Source organism: Buceros rhinoceros, unplaced genomic scaffold (assembly GCF_000710305.1).
Source record: "Buceros rhinoceros silvestris isolate BGI_N320 unplaced genomic scaffold, ASM71030v1 scaffold13219, whole genome shotgun sequence".
Lineage (NCBI taxonomy): Eukaryota > Metazoa > Chordata > Aves > Bucerotiformes > Bucerotidae > Buceros > Buceros rhinoceros.
Window position 1 is genome coordinate 58,914 of NW_010432188.1, and position 16,223 is coordinate 75,136.

The 16,223-nt window shown below is 39.9% G+C and overlaps 1 protein-coding gene across 1 annotated transcript in view; it reads left to right on the forward strand.

The window, feature by feature from the left end:
- Positions 1 to 16,223, forward strand: part of LOC104500091 (maltase-glucoamylase, intestinal-like) — a gene marked incomplete at its 3' end in the record, with an annotated part of 44,572 nt that overhangs the window by 21,963 nt on the left and 6,386 nt on the right. The window contains 15 exon segments of the mRNA XM_010143687.1: positions 2,159 to 2,208; positions 3,290 to 3,460; positions 4,076 to 4,225; positions 5,687 to 5,893; positions 6,756 to 6,910; positions 8,117 to 8,285; positions 8,962 to 9,058; positions 9,155 to 9,267; positions 9,366 to 9,491; positions 10,289 to 10,417; positions 10,526 to 10,633; positions 10,918 to 10,980; positions 11,221 to 11,355; positions 11,560 to 11,644; positions 12,524 to 12,662. Coding sequence (XP_010141989.1) covers positions 2,159 to 2,208; positions 3,290 to 3,460; positions 4,076 to 4,225; positions 5,687 to 5,893; positions 6,756 to 6,910; positions 8,117 to 8,285; positions 8,962 to 9,058; positions 9,155 to 9,267; positions 9,366 to 9,491; positions 10,289 to 10,417; positions 10,526 to 10,633; positions 10,918 to 10,980; positions 11,221 to 11,355; positions 11,560 to 11,644; positions 12,524 to 12,662 — 1,897 coding nt within the window.

Consider the following 16,223-nt stretch of genomic DNA (forward strand, 5'->3'; position numbering starts at 1 on the left):
TGCTGATTTCATGGAGCAGGACTAAGATATTGTTGAAGCACGCTATTAACACTTGCTCGTATGTCAATAGGTTTTCATTGGTTTAAGTGGAAAATTGTAACTTATTAATTGAGTTTTTGCTTGTTCAGATTTCATTGTCACCTTAAATATTATAATTCAACCGATAAAGGTTTGGTACATCAGCATGCTGACTGCTAGACCACGCTGTCAAGATTGATCTATCTTCTGATATATATCCAAATTAGCTTCAACAGGTGCAAGAACGCACATATTTAGCGTTCGACACTAAGAATCTGTAGAAGATGAAAAATTATCACTGTTATTACTTCTCTGGAATTATATAGATTGCTTGTGAGAACAGTAGAAATTTTGTTCTCTCAACAGTATGATATTGGAGCCAACCTTCTTTATGCCATCTGTGTATCCCACAGCGTACTGGCGCATCAACACGCGAGTAAGTGCATACGGGCTGTGTTTGTCACATTGCCAACCTCACCTTTAGTAAAGCTGCCAGAGAACTGGTTTCCGCCGGGACAGTCACTATGATGATGCCAAGGCCTGTCAGCCTCTTCACTTGTGATGAACTGGCACTAATACTATTTACCTCACCAGAATTTTTTTCTGTCAAACATTTCACGACACACCTTTTTGCTTAGTGCAAGATTAAGATCGCTACTTAATTCAACACAAGTTAAAACAACTTAAAAATACAGAAAGATCTAATTTATGCTTAAACCTCTGATTTTAGGGTTTAGGTTTTAAGTTAATGCTTTTGGAATATGTGTAGGTCTAGGGAAAGCAGAATTCATTCTAGAGCAATGGAATGTAGTTTAAACAATGGGGAAAACTGAGACAGTAAGAATGAACAGATAGAAATGAAGTTGGAGTGCTATTACCACTGAGGTAAAAAGAAGTAATGCTACAATATTATGTGCTGCATGTTTAATTTATAATTTTGAAATTAGGTGGAGATCCTGCAGACAGTGATTCATGGAGGTTCTTCACAGATAGGGGGTCTAACCTCACTTGCAGATTTTCAGGAGTGATCTTTAGATCTTCAGGAGATGACAGAGATTTTCTCACATGAATTAACCTCATTACTGTTCATCCCTCCACTGGCAGTACCTGAACTGGAGCATTCTTCCGTCTTCTGATACAACCAACCACCTTCTAGACACTTCAGCAGCCCAGTTGCTCTGGCTTGTCCTCCAGCTGGTGAAAGCTACCTTCATTCTTATGCACAATCTATTCGTTTCACTCATGCAGGGGCCGGACCTCTGACTCAACTCTCAGGAAACAAAGAGGGGGTTCAGAATTACACCCCCTTCCCTAACTGCACGGATGCCTTGTCCTCTGCATTGTGCATGCAATCCGTAGAACTCCCTTCTGTTGTTTTAACTAACCTGATCATATCGCCAGAAAAACTTCCAGACCTCTGCTTTTTATAAATTTCATGGAAGTTTGGGATGCTTTTAAGAAATAGAGCTGCGATTTGGCTGATTATTGCTGCATAAATCTCAAAAGCCTTGAGTGGTTGCTGTATGTCTGGTGACAGCTATATGTACTCCTTTGTCAGGGCCTAAAATAACAAAGCTATTATTGTACTCACTTCTGTTGAGAAATAAAACAATAAAATGTCTTATTATTTTATTTCCTGCCCTAAACTTACAGGCTGCAGGGAAACTGTTTACAATTTACTTGAGATGACAGTTTTTTTCTCTTTGTACACGGGGAAAAAAAGCCCCCACCAGATTTCTTGACTCAGCTTTTGTCTTTCTTCTTCCTGGTCATGCATTATTTCCTCTCTTATGGTTCTGTGCAGAGATTATTAATTTACTATCATTTTTGCATGAAAAGCACTTAATTAGGGTATTTTAAAGGATTAACTTTGAGTCCTACATCTGCATTGAGAAGCTAAGAAGGAATAACAGTGAAATAAAAAATTAGTGTTTTTTAGAAAAGCTGGATTTCAATGAATTTGGGGAAAATTGAGAAAATTAGATCTCCTTGGAGACTGGTCTGAGGAAAATAGAAAAATTTATGTTCCTCAAAGAAACATTAGTAATATTTGAGTTGCTCAGCACAGCAGTGGCACAGTCCTGGTTTTAATGCTGTTCCTTTCTGCACTGCAAGTGTAACTTCCCTCTTTACCTTTTAGGTACAATTGAGAGTAAAGCCTACATTTACTACGAGTTTACAGTTTCCAATGTAAGTATTTTATTTGAAATGATCTTATTTTCATTTTTGATTTTTATCAATAGTGTCTTCAAAGGGGATGCCTTTCCCCTCTCCTTATTTTCCAAGAAGCTTTACAGAGAAGCAAAATATTTGACAAAGTCAAAGCGGAGTCAGGTTCAAAATACTGTAATTTAACTGGGATGAAAATCTGCTCACTGTCTTTTCTTCTCCTAGTTGATAGAAGTTTCTCAATTCTATTTCTTTTCCTGTAATGAACTCAGCAGCAATGTTTATTGAGTGAGAGAACTGAGAACTATAAAGCATCAGCAGCAGAGAGTCAAAAATTAGGTGTATGTAGTTGTGTTATTTGCATCATAATTCATATTATTATAATCTATATTATTTGTATTATACAATATTTGTATAATAATATCTGCTGCTTTCCCTTGCCAGGGTGAAAACATCAGGGCAGCAATTGAGAGAGAATACACAGGAACATGGGGTGGAAGTGAAGAAATAGAAAGGGGAAGGACATACGCTAACATTGTGGTTTTTTATTACATGTAATCATATAATCATTTGTAGATAAAAACTTCAGTTACTATTGGAATTTGAAACTCTTGTAGCCGAATCATCAGTTGTAATAATGATGAATTAAAAATTAGCATGAAATTGCATGTGGAGAGTAATAAGGCCGCTAAACACTGGCGTGTGACAGCCACGGGGCAGCTCCACTGTTTGGACTCTCAGCCTAACAATAACTAACATAATAGAACAGGAACTTCTGTATCAGGAAAAGCAAACATGAACCTGCACGTGTTAGAAACCATCGAGATCGCAGTGGAGTGGAGATTATCTGCCCTGTCACTGACACGTGTCAGCCTTTTATTTCTGATATAAGCAAAAAAAAAGGAAGCTGAAACAATTAAGAAGCATAATATACACATGGTAGAGCAGCATTATCGGGGTAACAAGCAGGGCAATAATTAATATGTTAGGAAAAAGTATTGGCTTACTTTATGCTACAGTATGGAGATCCAAATAGAAAAAAATTGTGAGGAAGAATTTGGGCAGATTTTTTTGCATAAGTGTCATCACTCCTATTTTTCAGAATGTTCTACAACTCACTGCTGTAAACAGCAATTACACTGATCCAAACAACCTGAAATTTGAAGAAATCAAGATATTGGGAGCGCTTCAGGAAATAACGGCAGTTACTGTGTCTCAGAACAACGTTGTGGAAAATTATCCACTTAATATCACCTATTATCCTACAGAAAAGGTAAAAAAAAAATGAGGAAAATGGGAAGTACACATCTTTGAAATTGCATCACCTTTATTTTACACGTTGCACAGGACAGTTCTCAGCACTAATGTCGTTTCCACAAAAGACGTTGTGTGGGGTTTTTTTACAAAACAGAAGCGCAAGGGCATTCAGCTCAGCTGCACAGAATGTGCATCTAAGCTTTGGTCTCAGATGCCCAGTGCAACAGCAAGTTTAGTTATGCAGTTATTCATGTAACAACATTTAATTCCTAGGAGGAGGAAGAGCTTTGTGACCTTGGTATTGGAGGGGAGTAACAAATACTTATGTTTTTCTTACCTCTAGCATTCGTATTTCAAAACATCAAGGAGCTTCTCTTTATTCCTGTTTGCTTCCAAGGAAGCTGTGGGATTGACTCGATGGCTTTAGATCCTTAATTTTTCAGATTATATCTGCAGGAATATCAGTTGTGTGCATTTCTAAAAATGACACTATCGAAAGTATCAGGACAAGGCTTTTTGTGAGTTATCACATAGCAGAATATACTGGTCCTAGGACTGGCATCTCTGCTGAGTGAAAGAAGGATGGATGTGATCTGGGATTTAATCACTGTCTATTGTTTAATATTTATAGGTTGCTCATATAACAGGACTTGAGCTTGCACTGGGAAAATCTTACACAGTAAAATGGACTCAACAACCAAGTGTCAAGGAAAGGTTTAATTGTCATCCCAGTCCGAATCCAACACGAGAAAAATGTGAACGACGTGGCTGTGTCTGGGGAGTAAGCAAAAATTACTTCTCTAAACTAATGAGACAGAAATGTTTCCAGAGCCATAGCTCTCTCTTCAGAGTTGTTCCAGTAGAAGTAGTCTGGCAAATGTGTCAGACTTAAATAAAATGGAGGCACCAACGTGAGCTGACCTATTCTAGCAGTTTTTATTTCCCCTGCTAAACCTAAGGTAGTTGACAAATGTGTAAGCTCTTCCAAAGAATACCAGAGGAAAAACACAGTATTTTTGGAAAGAAAAAATATTAGAGCTGTGAAAAAAGAGAACAGCATCTTCTGCTTCCTCTTCTCTTTCACTGGCACCGTGGCCTGCAAGGCTGATCCCCTTATTTTTGCTGTCATAGTAACTGAAGCACATTTTAAATCAAACCACTTCCTCTGGATCTCATGTTGAGAAGAAATCCTTGACTCTCCCAGAAATGTTGGTTCACGCATGAACTTCATTGTTTCTATCCATGTCGAGGAACTGTTTCCAAACCATAATCGCTGACATGCAGTTATTTAACTCATAGTTTCATTTATGAAAATCCAAAGGCTGTAAGACCCAAATTCTCTGCTACTACTCTTGAACCAGCAGCAGTTGAAGTGGCCACCGGACTGACCTGATTTCGTTGCACTCTTAGGAGTATTGTTTGTAATTTTGGACTTTTGGAAATGACTTTCCATGTGAAATCAAACTCTAGTCCTGATGGGGACTAGGCGTGTTTTGAACAATTGCTTAAATTGAAAGGAGCTTTGAATTTGGTGACGGCAGATGAATAGATATGCACCAGTAATTCAGATGCGCAGAGGAGGCGTTTTGAGCAGCTAGGCAGGATCGATGGCAAGGATCCAGAGGTGGAAGGCTAATGCATTAACCTACATCAGCTTACCTAACCTCAGAATACCCCGTCTGAGTGTTTCTGTCCATCTGCAGCAGGGAACTGAAAGTCGTTTTGATCTTGCTCTCAGGAGATCTTAGATAAACAGGTTGTAATTCTCAGTGGGTGTTTTAAGGGTAATTTGTGTGAATAAAGTCAATAGAAAGGTTTTATCTGATGTTGCCTGAATATCTAACGGGTTTGGGGCACATCCCTTGAGGGCAGCTGGAGTCCCCAGAGCAGTGGGCTTAAAAAAGAAGAAGCTTTAAGAATTTCAACAGGCTAAGTCATGTTGTAGGACTGAGCTGAAGATCACAGATATAGGGCAGTTAAATCCACTTTCATTGTACGAGGATTCAGTTTCCTGACTGAAGTATTCATATGGCCTTGACTGAGTAGTTTGATTATATCTGATTTAGTGGAGGCATCAGTGGGTTGTGTATTCTTTACTGTTCACTGGCTGCATTAAGTTTCCCCCATGATCTACATTTGATCTGATAAAAATGGGAGCTCTGGATTCCATGCTAATAACTACCAAGAAACGCAGCAGGCCAGTGCCGCGCACTAACCTGTCACCTCTTTCTGTTTGCACCAGGTAACACCAAACATGGATGTTCCGCCCTGCTATCACAGCTCCGACGATGCCTACTCTGTAGAGGAAGTAGAACACACGTTGTCGGGTTGGGCAGCCAAGCTCACCTTCAACAGCGCCAACACCAGAGCTAGTGAGAATCTCCCTACACAAATTAGTACCCTACGCCTGGAGGTGAAGTATCATCTCAACCACATGCTGCAGCTGAAGGTAATGTCACTCCAGAATTCCTACCAGTGCGTTAACATCCCATTGTTAAAAATAGTCTTATTTATGGAAACTAGAAAGGCTTTTAATAGTCAATTTTATATTACATAGACAGTGGCACCCTTCCCTAAATAAATTTCTCCTAACCAATTAGTTGTTATTGCTTTTAGCGCTTATCTTTTGTCCTAGAATCTTATATTCCATTTTACAATGAAATTATAAGAACCAAAGGTATAATGTCAATGTATATGTGTACTGTCAACCAGAATCTCTGGAACTGAAGACGTTTTATTAATATATAGGTAAAATCATCTGTAAGCATTACCATGACTGCACAGTTTATTTTACATCCACTATTCTACTTCTAAAATTTTTAATACACCATTGTTCAGACTGTAATTTATTACTGTGCATGTAACAATACTGAAATAAGTGTGATGCCTTCATGTGGTCAGGCATCAAACCCCAACTTCTGTCAGCTTGCAGAATACAGAAAACTTTGAAAAGAATCTCTCAAAGTTGGCTAAATGATGAATCAAATATATTTACCATACATATATATACACCTCTATTTTAAATTAAATATTAAATTAATATTAAATATTTTAAATAGAGGTATACACTTTAGATTCATGTAAATAATTAGACAAGCCATTCCTGATCCAAAATAAATCCTTAAGGCTTGGATTTTTTTTTTCTCCCCCCCAAACAAAATACTGTGAAAGAATTGGTTGAAGACTAGGTATTGGAAGAAAGAACTTGTCTCAGCAAGTGTATTCAATGATTTTCTATCAGATTCAGATTTCTATCACTATAGGTAAGGTTTCAATTCATTCATTGAAATTACTTGACTTTTACTTCACAGATTTATGATTATCAACACGCACGATATGAGGTTCCGGTACCACTAAATCTCCCAAGCTCCCCAATGAGCACAGACGAGGAACGACTCTACGAAGTATCAGTTAAGAAAAAACCATTTGGTGTACAAGTCTGGCGCAGAAGCACAGGAACGATCATGTAAGCCATAATCATTTCATTTTATTTCACTTGGTTCTTGTGTATTGTGTTTTAAATACCTCAAGACTGGCTTTTGTGGCCTTCCCATGAAAAGACCCTGACTGCCAAATGCCCTGAATGCCAGCAGAGGTGGCTTCACCCATTGCATTGTATGAGAGCACCAACCAAAGGGAGAGTGGAGAAGGTGCCCTGAGCAGTACCCTGTTTTTTGTCATAATTATCTACTGTTTATCCTGTCACTTCATAGTCTAACACTTGCTAAAAGTCCCCTACAAGACGTTAAAGAGTGGAACAGAGACAACTCCAAAAGCTGTTTCTTGTGTAGTTCCCAAGCCTTTAGGAGGCACAACAATGTTCTATACTTCCTAAAATTCTCCTTAGGTGACCACAACACTGATTATAAATGCTCAATCATTTGGGTTGTTTTGGGGGCATGGTTAGGGGAAAAAAAAGTAGTGTCTCAGCTCACAGGTGAATTTTGGTATCGTGACAAAGTCTGACAAGAGCTTAATTTCTTTTCTTCATTAAGCTTAAGTCAGAGTTAGAAAACAGAGAACAATGATGTCAACAGTTGCACATGTGAAGTTTTTTACTCACAAAAACATTCTTACAGAATTTTTTAAGTACTCAAACCTGAATTGCAAGTCGAGTTCCTTCTTGCCAAACAGAGGGATCACTCAAACAGCAATTCAGCCTCCCAGAAAGACGTAATCCTTTGGCAGAGCACCATCAGGTTGCAGTGTGTTTTCCAGCTGTAAAGATGCTGATTTGCAACAAATGAGAACTATGGCCACAGTTTTGGTGTAATTTGCACAAGAGGTGCAGTGAATTGTTAAAAGCACCTTATTTACTATATTCCATGTGGCAGCAAAGATCAGTCTGGGAGGAAAATATGATCATAATCTCCCAAAACACATTCTCTCACTAAATTGCCAAAACATCATGCAAATTGCTGTGTGTGAAGCCTGTGCATAATACATACCTCTGAGAAACAGGGAGGACATTGTCTCTAAACCGTGTATCAAATTCTTAAACATCGCCGGTTCATCTACTTTAAAGTTTTCTCGACAACTTTAACACTTTTATTCCACCTTTACTGAAGAGTGAGATTTTCAGAGAAAAAGAGTAGCCAAAAAACACCTCTCTGCTAGGTAAACACAGCACTGAAGATGCTTTATTCTTTTTATTTTCCTCTTCCCATTGTAGCTGGGATTCACAGCTGCCCACCTTCACGTTCAGCGACAGGTTTATTCAGATTTCTACCCGCTTGGCATCTCAGTATATATATGGATTTGGAGAAACTGAGCACGCCACGTTTCGACGTAACATGAGCTGGCACACCTTGGGAATGTTCACAAGGGACCAGCTTCCTCCTGTAAGTAGAAGCAAATGTGGGTTTTGGACCAATGAGCCTGACATGAGGAGCTGTTAAGCAGGACTTTAATGTCCAGTGGATCTCTGCTGGTACTGGACATACTTATTGGCTCTGATTGTATTTGTCATGGCTTGTAATTTGGATGGCATCTCAATGGCAATGGTCTTTTCTAAACCTATTTATTCTTTGTGATCAAAAAGATCGATGTGTGGAGCTCAGACCCCGAGTCAGATGTCAGAAGACAACCAATGGCTTATGTCTATGAGTATTCTTAGGATATTTCCTAGAGAGAGCTCAATGTTCCCAAGTTGCAGGGAATGACCAATTAATTATAGCTCTAATTTCCAGTTCAGGTTTGATTATATTTTTGAGTAACTAAAACACAACAGAAAGTCACCAGGATCTCCTGATCGTATAGACACCTACTGCTGTCTGAAAAGAAAGGAAAGGTTTGTCCTGGGGAAGCACTTTCCTTTGCTTTCCTTCCTGCCTGGTCAGTCTAAACAAGACTGACTCAAATTATGAAACAGAAAATTAACTTCTGTAGGTGTGTAGGGTTTAAGTATATTGTTTTGGTGTTTGGCAGTTTTGTCTCACCTCTTATTAAATATATTAATAAATACAAGTGAATGCTTTCAACATTTGCCCAGTAAAGCGTATTTTCTTTTGCCTGCAGTCCAAGTTGAATTCCTATGGTCATCATCCATTTTACATGGCTCTTGAAGAAGATGGCAATGCCCATGGAGTTCTCTTGCTTAACAGCAATGCAATGGGTAAGAAAACCTTCACTTTATTTTTCACAAGGTCGGTGTTTTGTAATAGTGGTGAATCCAGTCACCCTTTTCTCATCTCACTTCCTCCATTTCCAGATGTGACATTCCAGCCAACCCCTGCCCTGACGTACCGCACCACTGGAGGAATTCTTGACTTCTACATGGTTTTGGGCCCAACACCAGAACTCATTGTTCAGGAGTACACTGCAGTAGGACTCTTATCCTATTACAAACTAATGCTGGGGGTTGGTTAGTTGGTTGGTTTGGTTTGGTTTCACTTACCACAAGCATTCTTCCTTATTTTCAGCTGATTGGACGACCAGTTATGCCACCCTACTGGTCTTTGGGATTCCAGTTGTGCCGCTCTGGATACAGGAATGACTCAGAAATCACCCAGCTGGTGGAGGGCATGAAGGCAGCTGGGATTCCCTATGTACGCTGGTAGCAGTTAACATCTGAGCTCACACCTGAACTTTTGGCTTCATAGTATTAACTAAGACCATTCAAACACAAAATCAAAAGTCAACCAAAAAAACCCAACACCCTGGCAGAGTGGAGCAGACTATGTCTTATGCCATAGCTGAACATCTCTTCACGCTCTGGGCGATGTCTAATGTAGGTGTTAGGCGGCTTTACTTTTTTCTATCATTCCTACCCAAGAAGCACCCAGATATCGTAGTTGTGGGCTCTCACCATGCTGGCTATGAAGGAGCAGTGATCAATAAGAAAAACAAGCAGGAAAGAAAATGAAGCGGCATCATTTCGGTGGTATATTGCTCCGAGTCAAGTCGGCTATGACTTGGCATGGGTTGTTGCTGGGAAAGTTGGAATAACACATAGATCTGCAAATATACTGTAAATTGAATGTGCCTCTTCCCTTTAAATATAATTAACATCACTGTTTCAATATAGCACAAGTGTTTCGACTGTTTCCTTATGGATACAGTAACATGGGAAGTTTTTAATGTACAAATCCAGGACTTTTTTCTCTACTGTGTATTAATTTCTACCCTCAGACTAGATCCAGTAGTGAAAGGTTTATTTAGTATTGGACTTGCTGATAGGTTGTGTAATATTCATTTAACAGCTTTGCCTTAAAGTTACAGCTGCTTCCAATTTTACAGTTCAGAAGTTCAGTAGTTTACTTACTTTGGCAGATTTTCAATAAATACGTATTTGATTAAAAAAAGAAAAAAGAAATTTTACAGTCATTGTTTTTGTGCACTGCAGGATGTCCAACACGTAGATATTGACCATATGGAAAGGCAGCTGGACTTCACCATCGGTACGCACTTTGCTGGGTTACCGGCTCTGATCAACAGAATGAAAGAAGAAGGCCTGAGATTTATCATTACCCTGGTCAGTTCTGGATAATGCTCATAAATTTTAGTATATCATCGCAGAATATATTCAACAGCATTTCTCAACTTTTGTTGAGCATAAAGGTAAACATGTCTTTAATTGCAGGATCCAGCCATCTCTGGAAATGAAACCAATTACCCTCCCTTCTCAAGAGGCATGCAGGATGATGTCTTCATAAAATGGCCCGATACCAATGACATTATGTATTCCAAGGTACTGCTCTTTGCAAGCTGATGACAGTGGCATCGTGGTGTACCGAAGTGAGCAACATGTCAGCCTAGACGTCAGTGCTGCCCATAGGGGGAACATCCGTTGATGGTGTATTCCTGCCTTCATGTAAATGACACATTGAATAAACGGTACAAACTGAGTTGTCTTCAGTTTGTGTTGTCATTCATGTAGGTCTCGGGGCAAAATGGTTGTATCTGTCTGCTGCTGATGCTCAGTTTATAATCAGTGTGGTTTCATTTTTTTTAAAATGTCCTTTGTCCTGTTAGGTCCGGCCATTCCTTCCCGATGTACAAGTCAACAAGTCACTGCCTGAGCAAACCCAAATACAGGTAAATGCTGATACGGTTTGGTTACGGACTCAATTATAGACATGAATTAAGGGAAATAGCAGCAAACAAGTTAATAAATCTCATGGGAGGAATAAGGTCTAGAAACCGGCCTTCCTAACTGAGTCAAAAATGATAGTGAACAAGTAATCTTAAATTTTTTTCAATTATTTAAGCACATTCCAACATTTTAACAGTGGGGTGCTTTCCTGTATCTGTTTTGTTTTCCTACTATTTTCACAGCTCTATGGAGCGCACGCTGCTTTCCCAGACTTCTTCCGTAACTCCACAGTGGCATGGTGGAAGAAGGAAATCCTGGAGTTCTATGACAATCCCACCAACCCCTCACAAAGCGTCAAGTTTGATGGCCTGTGGATTGTAAGTGTAGTGATGCCACTTTGTGGCTCCCTGTCCCTGCACCATGCCACATGTGAACGTGTCAAAAAACGTGGGACAGCAGACCAGGACCCCAGTTACAAGGGCCGCTGAGGACTTCTGCAGTGCTGGTTGTTTGTAAATCAGAATTTAGTGTGTTCTGTAGGTTTGAAGCAACTACAGCTGGGTTTTGCTCTTTGTTTTTAGGACATGAATGAACCAGCAGCTTTTCTGAATGGTGCCATTGGTGGCTGTAGAAATGACCTCCTAAATACGCCACCATATATACCTCGTAAGTCTGATCGCTCCTTTAAACGGTCTTAGGTTTGTTCTGGTTTCTACAGAATTTCTTGTATGGTACGTGTGGTGTAAATCCCTAAAGTCAGGTGTATAAAACCACAGCTCCCAACTGCATGTGGCCACTTTTTTTCTGAGATTATGGACACCCTTCAACCCCATCTGTTTCAGTGGGAGCAGTAACTATGGTATTTTAAAAAATAACGTAGTTTACTTGCCTGCAGATGGATTTTGATAAGTATTTTGTATCAAAGTGCTTTGTTGTAGGCATGGTAGAGAATGGGGGTCTCTGTTTTGCAGTTTTCTCAGGCAAAGAATGCAACTAATTAAACATTTAGAAAATATCCTTGTGGTCTCCTCATTACCATTTATCTATATAGTAAAATTCTTTAAATACTTTGTCTAGCTTAGCTTTAAATACTGGCATAAAATGGCACTTATTTGTAAGAATTTTTTAATGATCTATTAGCATAGCTCTGTTTCTTTTTTTACTCAGCTATTATGACAGTATCTCAGGAATTGTCAGAAAGTTAATAGTCAGAGATGGACCATACTCCCACCACATTCTTTTTTCTGGTACATGATATGACAGTGTTTACAAATATTTGCAGTATCCTCTGAATTTGTTTTCTCTGTTTATTTTAATTTTTGAGCTCTTCGCTAAAAACATCTGTAACTGAGCTATTAAAACAACTACAGGTGCAGATGTCTACAGAGGAATGTTCCGTTTTGGAAACGCTGTTTTTATAATTGTGAATAAATGACAGCATGCATGCCTCTAAGATTATGAAAATTAAGAAAAAGTAACTCAAATCTTTACAGTGTGCATTATTATAAAAAAAAAAAATCAATGTTTTTGTTCCCTTTCCATTAGATTTGGGATACCAGTCAGATGGATTGAATGTCAATACTCTATGCATGGAAGGACAACAGTATCTTCCTGATGGTACCCCAGTTAGACACTATGATGTCCACAGTCTTTATGGATGGTCACAAACAAAACCCACCCTAGAGTAAGTGAAGTCTGCATCCTTTCTTCTTGTCTCCAAAATATGTTACAAATTAATATCCCGGTCTATAATCTTATGGCCAAAACCTTCATCAGTTTATGTAACCTGCCTGAAAAGTCTTTCTTTTCTTTCCAATATTCTTCAGTTCAGCTTGAAGTGGAGTTTGAGGTTCAGAAGTTGAAGCAGCAGTGTTGTAGCCCTGGCAGTTGGCATCATTTCAGTCGCACCACTGCTCGGTGCAGTGACCTGGCCCATGGTGCAAGCAGGGTTGTATAAACCCGAGCTGCTGGAAAGGATGTGCAGGAGGTGGTGAGGTGGGTCTGTGCAGCTCTGAACTGAAGCTGTGCTTCCATGGTTCCACTGCAATAAGTACCTTCTGCAACTGGACCAGCCAGAAGAGAAAAACCCACCTGCTCGACCACATCTACGCCTGCAGCTGCTTCACTGAATGTCTCAGGACAAACAGGCAAATTATTGATTTAGAGTTTAGTAGCTTCAAAATCACTGACCCTGAGTAGACACAGTTTTCAAGGTGTATTTTAAAGAGTTTACTCAAGTCTGATTATAAAAAGATGTTTTTGCTCACTTAGCTGGGGAGTGATTCTTGCTATAACACTTCTGAAGACTTCATCCACATACGTGTGACAATGTTGTGCAAGCTGAATTGCTGCCTGAGTTATGAAATAAGATGGTCCTGGTGCTATTTCTGATGTAGCATAATTTGGATGTAATTATTCACCATCAAGCGTTTCCTTGTCCCCACGCATTCAAACCCAACACGTTGCCTTTTCCACAGAGGTTTCTATTATGAGACAGCCACCACGGCCACCCTGAGGCGATGTAACGAGAGCTGTCAATCCTGTGACACCACTCGGTACTTATTCACAAGGCAGAAGGGAGAACAGGTCTGAACGTTTTGATCAGCTGTTGGGAACACTAATTATGCTGTGACAGTCTCATAATTACTGTAATTAAAATATGAAATAGTTTTTGTTTCTAGCTTTTGCTGGGATAGCCTGGTTTACTCCAAGCGTTGACTCTGTTTTCACCTCACGCTGTACATCCAGTGAGGGAAAATTAATACAGTTTTTTAACAACATTGATTTAAGAAGTGCTCAACGATGTCCTCTGTTGAAAACAAATTGGGTAGTAGTGGAAAGGGGAAAAAGAGACTTTTAAATTCAGACTGTGTGCACGAAGCTTTACTTTTAAGAATTTATTTTCTCAGTCCCAAGGCAAATGGCGCTATCTGTTCCTTTCTGAACAGAACCCCAGCCTGCTTTAGATAACATCTGATCTAACGATAATGGATCTGGGCCGTTTCATTTCCAATTCAACGAGTAAGCAAGGAGCAGTGCTTCTCTATAGGTCTTAACGACCTCAAAGCCCTTGGTAACTTTGATATTACCATACAGAAATAAACCACCAAGGCTGCTGCCTTGTTGCCTGAGTGGATGCTATGTTGGGCAGCCTGCCACTGGGCTGCCAGTCAATGCCGGAGCGGAAATGCTGACGGGACAGGAAGGGATGTCTGGTACCTCTGCTGCCAGCTGAACCACGCAGCCTGCCACTGGGCTGCCAGTCAATGCAGGAGCGGAATTGCTGACGGGACAGGAAGGGATGTCTGGTACCTCTGCTGCCAGCTGAACCACGTGTGATTTGGGTGCTGTAAGTAGGCAATAATTTGACGGTAAGAGGAATATTAGCATCTTCCGTGTATCAAGTATGAACTGAAATGTAGTCAAGTAATTCCTTCTGTTGTGAGAGATACCGTAACAGAAATGACTACAATAAATTATGCAGCTTATACAGATATTCTCGCACTTGAAATTTATAGATAAAAGTTATTTACAAAAAATATATATATTTCAATTCCAAATTTATTCTTTGGTACTAACTGAAGGAGCACTTGTGCAATTGAAGACATGTAATTATAATTTATTCTAGTAATAAACCATCCGAAGAGGAAGATTGTTCACATGCAAAACTTTCAAAAGCTTGTAACTTAAAAGGAAACATCAATTTTTAATGTAACTTAATGGCATTTCAGTTCCCCGTCCGTTAGAGGGAGCTTCTGGATATTGGCTTAATGCAGCTCTTTTGTAATGGGGCTTTTGCATAGGCCTGAATGCCAAAGCCCTGCCCAGTGAACACAGCAACTATCTGGAGGTGAATTTGGGCTTTGGGACACATGGAACAGCCTTGGCTCAGTCCTGGAGCAGAGAGCTGGCACCTTGAGTCAGAAAACAATCAGGCCCTGCTCATCCTTGAGCAGTTCTATGCACGACATAAACTTTCTTTACATTTCAAATTGTAGCTGTGATTTCCAAAGCATGGTTGAAGTTGGGTAAACCAAGAAGAGGCTGAAAGTGTTTGATAGCACCTTACAAAGAAATAAAAGATTCTAGAGAACTTACTGTTTGGCTTGTAAGAAAAAATTACTGCACATTAGTCTGGTTTAATTTCCTCAGTAATTTATACAACTTTTTGCTGTAATTATAGTATCACTAAAGCTGCAAATCCTGTAGAAAAATAAATAAATAGTGCCTAACCGAAGCAACAGTTTAGGCAATTCTTGTGGAGCCAGCACTGGAGAGCAGCGCAATTTAATCAGTGCAGCTTCTGAACTAGTATTGTGGTTTCATGTTTTGCTGTAATAATTCATGTTACGTGTCCATGGCTGTAAAGGAGCTGTTTGCATAAAGTGGAGCAGTAATGTGTCCGTGCCAGGGCACAGGCCAGCAGTGATGCTGCAGAGAAAGGTGCTCGTGTCCTTGGTGGAGCGACTAGGAAGCGTGAATTCCCCTGCACTCTAGAGATTTTGAAATTTTTTCTCCCTAAAACTTGTTTGGTTGCCTTTGCAGGTACTTTGTGGCAATGGCCAAGGCTTTCTTTAAGAGAATTAAATATTTTTTCAATTCTTTGAGGAATGGGGTTAATTGGTGAATGGGTTCTCCATCCAGCTCACTCACACCCAACCTCTGGGGCCTCGGGAGCTCTTCTGAGTCTCCCCTCCCAACAGCAATGATCCTGAGCAAAGCCATGGTGGTTTAGTGCCAGAGCTTACTAAAATATCCATGACAGTCCTTGCCCGGTGCTGCCTGTTTCCTTCCATCCCCCAAACCCAAGCGCCTGTATGTTTCCTGCCCTGTAGGTTTCTGCCTCTAATTTGGGAAAAAGAATTAAGTCCCACCATCCCTAAAAGGTTACAACCCTCTGGTAGAGATCTCTTCTGCTTATGGGGAAGCCAAACTTGATCAGACCCAAGAGGTCAGCTAATGCCAAGGTAGTCATACACCTTTGTGGTCACTCCTTAGCTGCAAGGCCCTGTCACACGCCCTGAGCAGAAAACAGCTGGTTTAATATGTTTGCTTCTGGACAACTCCATGTTGATGACTTCATAGTCATGTTGTTGTCATCTCAGTGTTTCTGAAGCGACTACAAATCCATGACGTTTTAAATTCCAATACCTTTGTGGCAACTAGAGTTATACTGACAGGGTTAATATTCAGCCCCCTCTATTTCCCCCCCCCCCCCCCCCCTTTTTTTTTTGTATGAATTTGC